The sequence below is a fragment of the Nerophis ophidion genome, linkage group LG04, assembly GCF_033978795.1.
Source record: "Nerophis ophidion isolate RoL-2023_Sa linkage group LG04, RoL_Noph_v1.0, whole genome shotgun sequence".
In the NCBI taxonomy this organism is placed as follows: domain Eukaryota; kingdom Metazoa; phylum Chordata; class Actinopteri; order Syngnathiformes; family Syngnathidae; genus Nerophis; species Nerophis ophidion.
In genome coordinates, this window is record NC_084614.1 from 74048788 (window position 1) to 74060921 (window position 12134).

The following is a 12134-nucleotide window of genomic DNA, read 5'->3' on the forward strand; positions in this document are numbered from 1 at the left end:
CACAAAAAAAATGCATCGGTCTCTTGACGTGCTACACGAGCTGGCCGCTTGGGTGCGGTGTCGGTCTCGCCTGACAGCGTCGCGACACGTCTAGGTTTGTACAGAAGAAGATGCACAAGAACGATGCTTCCGGGTGCTTCTTGCGCTTGCAAAGGTGTTCGGAGTTGTCTTCTGTGTGAGCCCAACAAAGACACTCACTCACAAGAAGATAAGGTAAATAAGTCATTGTTGCTGCGAGTTGTATTTAATGGACACATTTGTGGGTTTGTACTTACAATTTAGCCTTCAATAGCAACTATGGACGCTGTGGCGGGACAAGGGCTGGGCGATACTGCAACTGTCGGTATCGACAAGGGCTGGGCGATACTGCAACTGTCGGTATCGACAAGGGCTGGGCGATACTGCAACTGTCGGTATCGAACAGTTTCTTGCACAAAACACTTACATATTTTCGATCCCTCTGTCCCACATATTGTAGTACAATACCATAGTGCTTTAATGACTAGCTCACAACTTACGCACTAATCGCTAGCCGACAGGAAGTGCGCTAATCGCTAGTTGACACTCAGTGTGCTAATCTCGAGCTGACAATTGATCTGTTAATCAAGAGCTGAATACTGACGTGTTCGAATCTATCTGACCACTAGTGTGCTAATCGCTGGATGATAACTGGTACATAAATTTAGCTGACATATATTGCGCTAATCGCTAGCTGACTACTGGCGCACAAATTGCCATCTGACAACTGACACGCCATTTGTCAGCCGACAGTGTGCTGATCGCAAGCTGACACTTTGCCAATGATAAGCTGATAACGGATGCGCTAATCGCCAGCAAACAGGAAGTGCACTAATCGCTAGATGACAGTGTGCTAATAACGAGATGACGAGTGGTTTGTTCATCACCTGCTGACAACTAATGCGTTAATATCTAGCCGACAAGTAGTGTGCTAATCGCTGGCTGATAACGTGTACATTAATCTAGCTGATATCTAGTGCGCTAATTGCTAGCTGACAACTGGTACACTAATCGCTACCCGACTACTGGCGCACAAATTGCCATCTCACAACTGACTCGCCAATTGTCAGATGACTGTGTGCTAATCGCAAGCTGACACTTAATGTGCTAATTTCTAGATGACACCTAATTTCTAATTGGTTAGCTGATGCGCTAATCGCTTGCAGACAGGAAGTACACTAATCGCTAGGTGACACTTAGTGTGCTAATCACGAGCTGACGAGTTGTTCGTTAATCACAAGCTGACAACTGGCGCGTTAATATCCAGCTGACAACTAGTGTGCTAGTCGCTGGCTGATAACTGGTACAATAATCTAGCTGACATCTATTGCGTTAATCGCTAGCTGACTACTGGCGCACAAATTGCCATCTCACAACTGACACGCCAATTGCCAGCTGACCGTGTGCTAATCGCAAGCTGACACTTAATGTGCTAATTTCTAGATGACACCTAATTTGCTAATTGTTAGCTGATAACTGATGTGCTAATCGCTAGCAGACAAGAGGTGCGCTAATTGCTAGTTGACACTTAGTGTGCTAATCACGAGCTGACGAGTGGTTTGTTCATCACGAGCTGACAACTGGCGTGTTAATATCCATCTGACAACTTGTGTGCTAATCGCTGGCTGATAACGTATACATTAATCTAGCTGGCATCTAGTGCGCTAACCGCCCGTTGACAACTGGTGCGCCAACCGCGCGGTGACTACTGGCGTACTATTTGCTATCTGACAACTGACACGCCAATTGTCAGCTGACAGTGTGCTAATCGCAAGCTGACACTTAATGTGCTAATTTCTAGCGAACACCTAATTTGTTAATGGTTAGCTGATAACTCATGCGCTAATCGCCAGCTGACAGTGTACTAACTGCTAGTCGACAACTGGTGCGCCTATCACTAGCTGACAATGTGCTAATTGCCAGCTGAAAACTGGTGCACCAATCACTAGCTGACAGCGTGCTAATTGCCAGCTGACACTAAGGGCGCTAATTGTTAGCTGACAACAGAGGCGCTAATCGCTAGCTGACAGTGTACCAATCGCTAGCCGACAATTGGTGCGCAAATCGCTTGCCGAAAAACTGGTAGAACCAGTACTTGCGCCACTCATGATAGCTGGCAATTGGTTCACTAATTGCTAGCAGGTGACTAGAGCGCTAATCGCTAGCTATCTTAAATACTCACATTGGTATAATATCATTTATTCATGATTTTATTTTAAGGTTGTAAGATTATTTGAATGGGATAACTATCGATCCATCCATTTTTTTACCGCTTGTCCCTTTCGGGGTCGCGGGGGGTTGCCGGAGCCTATATCAACTGCATTCAGGCAGAAGGCAGCGTACACCCTGGACAAGTTGCCACCTCATCACAGGGCCAACACAGATAGACAACATTCACACTCACATTCACAAACTAGGGCGAATTTAGTGTTACCAATCAACCTATCTATACCACTGCTATAACTAAACTACTTAAAAACATTTACATTTGTGGAAAAATTGCCTGTAGAATATGAAAAAAAAATTTAAATAATGCCTAGTCAACCTAAATTTAGATGCATTTTGTGGATAAATTACAGATCCCTTTTAAAAGCCTCTGTTTTAATGTAATTTTGTTATTGTGTGTGACAGTGATGGTTGATGCCATACAAAGTAAATACAGGGATAGCGTTGCCAATACCGATATTTTCTTATATTCATCCATCCATCCATTTTCTACTTATTGGCCCTTTTGGGGTCGCAGGGGTTGCTGGAGCCTATCTCAGCTGCATTCGGGCAGAAGGCAGAGTACACCCTGGACAAGTCGCCACCTCATCAAAGGCCCAACACAGATAGACACCAACATTCACACTATCATTCACACACTGGGACCAATTTAGTGTTGCCAATCAACCTATCTATACCACTGCTATAACTAAACTACTTAAAAACATTTACATTTGTGGTAAAATTGCCTGGAGAATATGAAAAAACAATTCAAATAATGCCTAATCAACCTAAATTTTGATGTATTTTGTGGACAAATCACAGATCCCTGTGAAAGACCTCTGTTGTAATGTTATTGTGTAACAATGATGGTTGATGCCATACCAAGTAAATACATGGATAGTGTTGCCGATACCGACATTTTTTTAGATTTTAATATTATAAATCTCACAAAGTGCTACAATAAAACCAAAACATTTTGTCTTAAATTTGTTCATCATAAAATACAGGACAACGGTTGTACTGCCGACTGTACGTTTGCCAATTTTTGAGGAAATTGGCAAAAAAAAAAAGTGTATTTTATGAGAAACATAATCGACCTAATGTCCATGTAGGTTGTGCACCTTTTCTTCTACGATCCCGAGAGAAAGCTCGCCGTCCGCAAAGATGCAGAGCCTTCGTCTTTTGCCTTTCCCGGCGTGTTCCTGTGGGAGAACTTCCTATCGGAGGAGGAGGAGACGGAGCTGATAAGCAGCATGGACCGGGAGGTCTGGAATCCGTCCCAGTCCGGCCGCAGGAAGCAGGTACGGAATAGACCATGGGATCGCAGAATAGTTCGCATTGATTTCACAGTTTGCAAATATCACTGTTGCAGGACTTTGGCCCAAAAGTGAATTTCAAGAAGAAGAAGGTGCGCCTCGCCAGCTTCAGCGGACTCCCCGCTCTGAGCAAGAAACTAGTCCTGCGAATGCAGCAAGAGGCCACCCTGGCGGACTTCAAGCCCGTGGAGCAGTGCAATCTGGACTACCACCCCGGGCGAGGCTCCGCCATAGACCCCCACCTGGACGATTCCTGGCTGTGGGGGGAGCGCCTGGTCACCGTCAACATGCTGTCCGACACCACGCTGACCATGTCGCTGGAGCGGGGCCTTCCCCCGTTGGGACCGGGCGAGGAGGTGAACGTCGCCGTGGCTCTCCCGCGCAGGTCCTTGGTGGTGTTGTACGGAGAGGCGCGCCACCGCTGGAAGCACGGGATTCTCCGGAAGGACGTCCACGGGCGCAGAGTTTGCAGCACCTACAGGGAGCTGTCTGCAGAGTTCCTGCCCGGGGGGTCGCAGGCGGAAGAGGGGGCTCGGCTACTCGACGTGGCTTTAAGCTTCATGGGTGCTCCGGTTTAAACCCTGCAGATACTCTCCGAACGAGCAACTGCGATTAAACATAGTACACTTTAATCGTTTAAATCATGGGTGTCAAACTCTGGCCCGCGGGCCAAATTTGGCCCTCCCTGTAATTTCATTTGGCCCTTGAGGCATTGTCAAATTAACATTAGAGCTGGCCCGCCACTGTTATACAGCGGCAGTTTCGCTGTAACACCGCATTCACTGCTAATATTCATACATGTCAACCCTCCCAATTTTCCCAGGAGACTCCCGAAGTTCAGTGCCCCTCCCGAAAATCTCCCGGGGAAACCATTCTCCCGAATTTCTCCGAATTTCCACCCGGACAACAATATTGGAGGCGTGCCTTAAAGGCACTGCCTTTAGCGTTCTCTGCAACCTGTGGTCACGTCTGCTTTTCCTCCATACAAACTGCGTGCCGGCCCAGTCCAATGCGGCTTTAACACACACACACACACAAGTGAATGCAATGCATACTTGATCAACAGCCATACAGGGCACATTGAGGGTGGCCTTATTAACAATGCCAACACTGTTACAAATATGCGCCACACTGTGAACCCACACCAAATAATAATGACAAACACATTTCGGGAGAACACCCGCACCGTAACGCAACAGAACATTTACCCAGATACCCCTTGCAGCACTAACTCTTCCTGGACACCACCAAACCCCGCAGGTCCCTATTAAAAGGTTAATTTGTTCAACCTTGGCCTGTGGCTTTGTTCAGTTTAAAATTTTGGCCCACTCGGTATTTGAGTTTGACACCCCTGGTTTAAATAATAATAAAGCATTTTTATTCATGTTGTGCAACAAAAAACATAACTGAGTGTGTACATCAGGGTTCTGAAATGTTTAACCTCAGGGCTCGGGGCCCACTCAAATTAAGTTATGGAATGGATTAAGCAAAACAATCAAAAAATTTACTATTATGATCCACTTCAAGAAACTCTTCAAACTTAGTGTTTACAAAGTACAAAGAAGAAGAACCATGCTAAACATTCTGAATGTACAGTATTTCCTTGAATTGCCGCCAGGGCGCTAATTAATTTAACACCTCTTTTCACTCCTGCGCTTACCAAAGGCATGCGGTAAAAGTAAGCATGCGCTAATTATTTTAAAACCTCTTCTCACTGCGGCACTTACCAAAGGCATGCAGTAAAAAATTGAGTGTGATGTAAGCTTGGACCTTAAATCCTACTGAATAGCTCTTAATCTTCTTCCCTTTATGCGATTACAAAGTACCGGTATTGAAATCAGCCTCCTCCATTTTGAAAATGATGACAGGGGAAGTGTCACTCGTGACGTCACGAGTTTGACCAGGCGGTAATACTAAGCATGCGCTAATTATTTTGCGAAGCGAGTTTGACCAGGCAGAAATTCAAGGCAGGCGCATACTATATGCCCCGCGGTAATTCAAGGAAATACGGTATTTCATCCATCCATCCATTCATTCTCAAAATAATCTTACTCATCTAATCATATGAAATATAACTTACTTACCCAATTATTTATTTGTTTATTTTTATTGTGATTACTTATGGAGTATATTGTGAAGAAATTGAGAACGGGAAAGAACAAAGGTTTTAGCAACTGTTATGTAAAAGTAAAAAGGGTAGGATTAAATAGGCTCTGCTTCTTCCTACTCTTTTTCGAACATGTTGAAAAGAGAAACTGGAAATTGTGATGTATCATATATGCTTGCATGGTTCGAAATAAACTCAACTCGAATATCAACACTGAATTAGTAATCTTACTGTTGATTTTAATGATAATTATATCTAACCTACTTACAGTTAACAACCTTGTCAAATTATATACATTCATGTGGTAATCACAAAGATTATTTAACACAAAAACCTTAGGCCAGGGGGCGGCAACCCAAAACGTTGAAAGCCATATTGGTCCAAAAAATACAAAAAATATATTACTGTATAGTATAGTATATTGTTGCGTCCTGGAAGAGTTAGTGCTGCAAGGGGTTCAGGGTGTTTTTTTATGTTGTGTTTAGGTGCGGCTGTTCTCCCGAAATGTGTTTGTCATTCTTGTTTGGTGTGGGTTCACAGTGTGGCGCATATTTGTAACAGTTTTTAAAGTTGTTCATACAGTCACCCTCAGTGTGACCTGTATGGCTGTTGGCCAAGTATGCGTTGCATTCACTTGTGTGTGTGAAAAGCCGTATATATAATGTTTTTTGGCCGGCACGCAAAGGCAGTGGCTTTAAGGTTTTTTGGCGCTCTATACTTCTCACTATACGTCCGTTTACACAGCGGCGTTTTTTAAAAAGTTGAAAATGTTACTTCCCGATATTACGTTTTAAAGCATTTGTCGGCCGATGATATCGGTAGTCCGATATTATGGGACGTCTTTACTATTTATATATATTTTTGGTGGATAGTTTTTGGAATCATGACATGTTTGATGCCAATATTCATATTTTTGTACACACATTGAGTTTGTGTTTCAGAGGGTTTTATGATTTTTTTTCGATTTTAAACTAAAGGCTGTAGCAATTGTTTGAAAAAAGAAGTTGATAATAAAAGCCTTTGAAACCCACAAAAACAAGTGATGAAACAAAAATATGAATATTGGCATCTAAAACAAGTTATGTTTAAAAAAAGTTATCCACCAAATATATTGTATTTTTTCTATGTTTGCATTTATTCGTTGCAAAAAAAAAAAAATTGTACTGGTGCCAACAACTTTTTCTACAATGTACATTTTTTTTATTCGATACCAAAACTTACTGGCAGTGTTTTAGCTCCATCCCAGCTGGCACAAGACATTGATAATACGTTAATACATGTCCTTTAAATCTGACTTTAAAACATCGCAAAATAGTCTAATTTGTACATTTATATTACGTTGATGTCCAAAAGTATGTACCGTTACTATGATCGGAAAATACCGATATCGGCCAATATTCAAGGCTCCAGATGTAACAGAACAGTGAACAAATAATAAATAAATAGTATACTATAGTAAGCATACAAATATTAAATACATAAATAATCTTTGTCTCAATAAAAAAAAAAATGGTTGAAGATCGCATCATGATTCTTATTCTGTGTACTTTGTGAACACTTGTAGTTTGAACAGTCTCTTAAACTGAATCATATTGGTGCTTTGTTTGAGTTCTTTGGTTAATCTGTTCCATAATTTAATTACACACACTAAAGGCTTTAAGTGTTGATACTAAAGGTTTTAAGTGTTATTGTATATATTGTATCTGTAAACCAGTGTTTTTCAACCTTTTCTGAACCAAGGCCCATTTTTTTCATTGAAAGAAATCCCGAGGTACACCACCAGCAGAAAACAAACAATGAAACTCAGCAGCCGATATTGAAAATAAAAAGTCGTTCTTGCAATTGTTGGATATAAAATTAAAACCATAACAAAGCATGCATCACTATAGCTCTTGTCTCAAAGTAGTTGTACTGTCACCACATGTCACATCACACTGTGACTTACTTTGAATTTTCCTGTGTGTAGTGTTTTAGTTTTTTTCTTGCGCTCCTATTTTGGTGTTGATTGTCATGTCATGTACGGATGTACTTTGTAGACGCCGTCTGCTCCACACGCTGTAAGTATTTCCTGTCGTCCAGCATTCTGTTTTGGTTTACTTTTCACCCAGTCCAGTTTTAGTTTGGTTTTGCTTAGCCATCCCTAAGCTTCGATGCCTTTTGTTTATTTTTGGTTTTAACATTGGATACCTTTTTTACCTGCATGCTGTCGTCTGCATATTGTGATCACGACAAACCATGTTCCCGACACCTACAAAGTAATTAGCTACCTGCTGCCACCTACTGATATGGAATAGTATTACACGGTTACTCTGCCGAGCTGTTGACAGCATAGACAATTTGATTGATTGAGACTTTTTTTAGTAGGTTGCACAGTACAGTACATATTTCGTACAATTGACCACTAAATGGTAACACCCGAATAAGTTTTTAAACTTGTTTAAGTCGGGGTCCACGTTAATCATCCATCCATCATCTTCCGCTTATCCGAGGTCGGGTCGTGGGGGTAGCAGCCTAAGCAGGGAAGCCCAAACTTTCCTCTCCCCAGCCACTTCGTCTAGCTCTTCCCGGGGGATCCCGAGTCGTTCCCAGGCCAACCTGGAGACATAGTCTTCCCACCGTGTCCTGGGTCTTCCTCGTGGCCTCCTACCGGTTGGACATGCCCAAGACATCTCCCTAGGGAGGCGTTCGGGTGGCATTCTGACCAGATGCCTGAACCACCTCATCCGGCTCCTCTCGATGTGGAGGAGCAACGGTTTTACTTTGAGCTCCCCCCGGATGACAGAGCTTCTCACCCTATCTCTAAGGCAGAGCCCCGCCACCCAGCGGACGAAGCTCATTTCGGCCGCTTGTACCCGTGATCTTGTCCTTTCAGTCATAACCCAAAGCTCATGACCATAGGTGAGGATGGGAACGTAGATCGACCGGTAAATTGAGAGCTTTGCGTTCCGGCTCAGCTCCTTCTTCACCACAACGGATCGATAGAGCGTCTGCATTACCGAAGACACCGCACCGATCCGCCTGTCAATCTCACGATCCACTCTTCCCTCACTCGTGAACAAGACTCCGAGGTACTTGAACTCCTCCACTTGGGGCAAGATCTCCTCCCCAACCCGTAGATGGCACTCCACCCTTTTCCGGGAAAGAACCATGGACTCGGACTTGGAGGTGCTGATTCTCATCCCAGTCACTTCACACTCGGCTGCGAACCGATCCAGTGAGAGCTGAAGATCTTGGCCAGATGAAGCCATCAGGACCACATCATCTGCAAAAAGCAGAGACCTGATCCTGCAGCCACCAAACCGGATACCCTCAACGCCTTGACTGTGTCTAGAAATTCTGTCCATAAAAGTTACGAACAGAATGGGTGACTAAGGGCAGCCTTGTTTGAGTCCAACCCTCAGTGGAAACGGGCAATGCGGACCAAGCTCTGACACTGATCATACAGGGAGCGGACCGCCACAATCAGACACTCTGATACCCCATACTCTCTGAATGCCTTCTCCAAGGCCAAAAAGCACATGTAGACTGGTTGGGCAAACTCCCCTCGCACCCTCAAGGACTCTGCTGAGAGTATAGAGCTGGTCCACAGTTCCACGACCAGAACGAAAACCACACTGTTTCTCCTGAATCCGAGGTTCGACTATCCGGCGTAGCCTCCTTTCCAGTACACCTGAATAGACCTTACCGGGAAGACTGAGGAGTGTGATCCCACGATAAAGAGAGGAACCACCACCCCAGTCTGCCAATCCAGAGGTACCGCCCCTGTTGTCCACATGATGTTGCAGAGTTTTGTCAACCAAGACATCCCTACAGCATTCAGAGCCTTAAGGAACTCTGGGCGGATCTCATCCACCCGGAGTCCTGAGAGCTTTGCCACCGAGGAGCTTTTTAACTATCTCGGCAACCTCAGCCCCAGAAATAGGAGAGCCCACCACAGATTCCCCAGGCACTGCTTCCTCATGGGAAGACGTGTTGGTAGGATTGAGGAGGTCTTCGAAGTATTCCCTCCACCGATCCACAACATCCGCAGTCGAGGTCAGCAGAACAAAATCCCCACCATATACGGCAGGGGTCACCAACGCGGTGCCCGCGGGCACCAGGTACCCTGTAAGGACCAGATGAGTCGCCCGCTGGCCTGTTCTAACAATAGCTCAAATAGCAGCACTTACCAGGGAGCTGCCTCTATTTTGTAAATTGTATTTATTTACTAGCAAGCTGGTCACGCTTTACTCGACATTTTTAATTCTAAGAGAGATAAAACTCGAATAGAATTTGAAAATCCAAGAAAATATTTTAAAGAATTGGTCTTCAATGTCAATCAATCAATGTTTATTTATATAGCCCCAAATCACAAATGTCTCAAAGGACTGCACAAATCATTACGACTACAACATCCTCGGAAGAACCCACAAAAGGGCAAGGAAAACTCACACCCAGTGGGCAGGGAGAATTCACATCCAGTGGGACGCCAGTGACAATGCTGACTGAGAAACCTTGGAGAGGACCTCAGATGTGGGCAACCCCCCGCCCCCTCTAGGGGACCGAAAGCAATGGATGTGGAGCGGGTCTAACATGATACTGTGAAAGTTCAATCCATAGTGGCTCCAACACAGCCGCGAGAGTTCAGTTCAAGCGGATCCAAGACAGCAGCGAGAGTCCCGTCCACAGGAAACCATCTCAAGTGGATCAGCAGCGTAGAGATGTCCCCAACCGATACAGGCGAGCGGTCCATCCTGGGTACCGACGAGCGGTCCATCCTGGGTCTCGACTCTTGACAGCCAGTACTTCATCCATGGTCATCGGACCGGACCCCCTCCACAAGGGAGGGGGGGGGACATAGGAGAAAGAAAAGAAGCGGCAGATCAACTGGTCTAAAAAGGAGGTCTATTTAAAGGCTAGAGTATACAGATGAGTTTTAAGGTGAGACTTAAATGCTTCTACTGAGGTAGCATCTCGAACTGTTACCGGGAGGGCACTTGTTTAAATAATTTCATTTATTTTTTTTTACTTTGCTTCTTATAACTTTCAGAAAGACAATTTTAGAGAAAAAAATAAAACCTTTAAAGTGATTTTAGGATTTTTAAACACATATACCTTTTTTTTTACCTTTTGAATTCCTTCCTCTTCTTCCCTGACAATTTAAATCAATGTTCAAGTATTTTTTTTTTATTGTAAAGAATAATATATACATTTTAATTATATTCTTCATTTTAGCTTCTGTTTTTCCGACAAAGAATATTTGTGAAATATTTCTTCAAACTTATGATTAAAATTCCCAAAAAATATTCTGGCAAATCTAGAAAATCTTTAGAATCAAATTTAAATCTCATTTCAAAGTCTTTTGAATTTCTTTTAAACATTTTGTTCTGGAAAATCTAGGAGAAATAATGGTTTGTCTTTGTTAGAAATATAGCTTGGTCCAATTTGTTATACATTGTAACCTCTTTAAAACATGTCAACAAAATTCTAAAATGAATCCTAATCAGGAAAAATTACTAATGATGTTCCATAAATAATTGTTTTAATTTTTTCAAAAGGACTCGAATTAGTTAGTTTTTCTCTTCATTTTTTCAGTTGAATTTTGAATTTTAAAGAGTCGAAATTGAAGATAAACTATGTTTCAAAATTAAATTTTCTTTTTTTTCCTGTTTTCTCCTCTTTTAAACCGTTCAATTAAGTGTTTTTTTCATCATTTATTCTCTGGAAAAAACCTTCCGTAAAAAGAAAAAAAATGTACGACGGAATGACGTACAGAAATACCCATTTTTTATATATACATAGATTTATTTATTAAAGGTAAATTAAGCAAATTGGCTATTTCTGGCAATTTATTTAAGTGTGTATCAAACTGGTAGTCCTTCGCATTAATCAGTACCCAAGAAGTAGCTCTTGGTTTCACAAAGGTTGGTGACCCCTGCCGTAGATGTTACTGTCACATATGCACGTACAGTAGATGGCAGTATTGTCCTGTTTAAGCATGTCACAACATTGCTGTTTACGGCAGACAAACTGCTTTACTGTAGACGAAAATGCGACAGCTGTTGTTGTGTGTTGTTACTGCGCTGGGAAGACGTTAATGAAACTGCCTAACAATAAACCCACATAAGAAACCAAGAACTCGCCCTCGATCATTCTACAGTTATAACGTCATTGGGCAGGCTCGCTGTTTATATTGTGGGAAAACGGACGTGAAAACAGGCTGTCGAGGCGTCACTCAGGTCCACATGAAAAAATAACAAAATAACAAACACGACAGTACACAGTGTTGTCACTATGGCAGGTGTAACACACTGTTGTCACTATGACAGGTGTAACACAGTGTTGTCACTAATACAGGTGTAACACAGTTGTCACTATGACTGGTGTAACACACTGTTGTCACTATGACAGGTGTAACACAGTGTTGTCACTAGGTGTAACAGTGTTGTCACTAGGTGTAACACAATGTTGTCACTATGACAGGTGTAACACAGTGTTGTCACTAG

At 42.9% G+C, this 12134-nt stretch overlaps 2 protein-coding genes across 2 annotated transcripts in view; one reads left to right on the forward strand and one right to left on the reverse strand.

The window, feature by feature from the left end:
• The window catches only part of lrwd1 (leucine-rich repeats and WD repeat domain containing 1), a 99929-nt gene that overhangs the window by 30156 nt on the left and 57639 nt on the right, over positions 1 to 12134 (reverse strand). The gene's annotated exons all lie outside the window — the stretch shown is intronic.
• Positions 64 to 7537, forward strand: alkbh4 (alkB homolog 4, lysine demthylase). The gene is made up of 3 exons (XM_061899014.1): positions 64 to 213; positions 3339 to 3527; positions 3599 to 7537. The coding sequence occupies exons 1-3, from the start codon at positions 124 to 126 to the stop codon at positions 4118 to 4120; spliced, it is 801 nt and encodes a 266-aa protein (XP_061754998.1). The 5' UTR covers positions 64 to 123; the 3' UTR covers positions 4121 to 7537.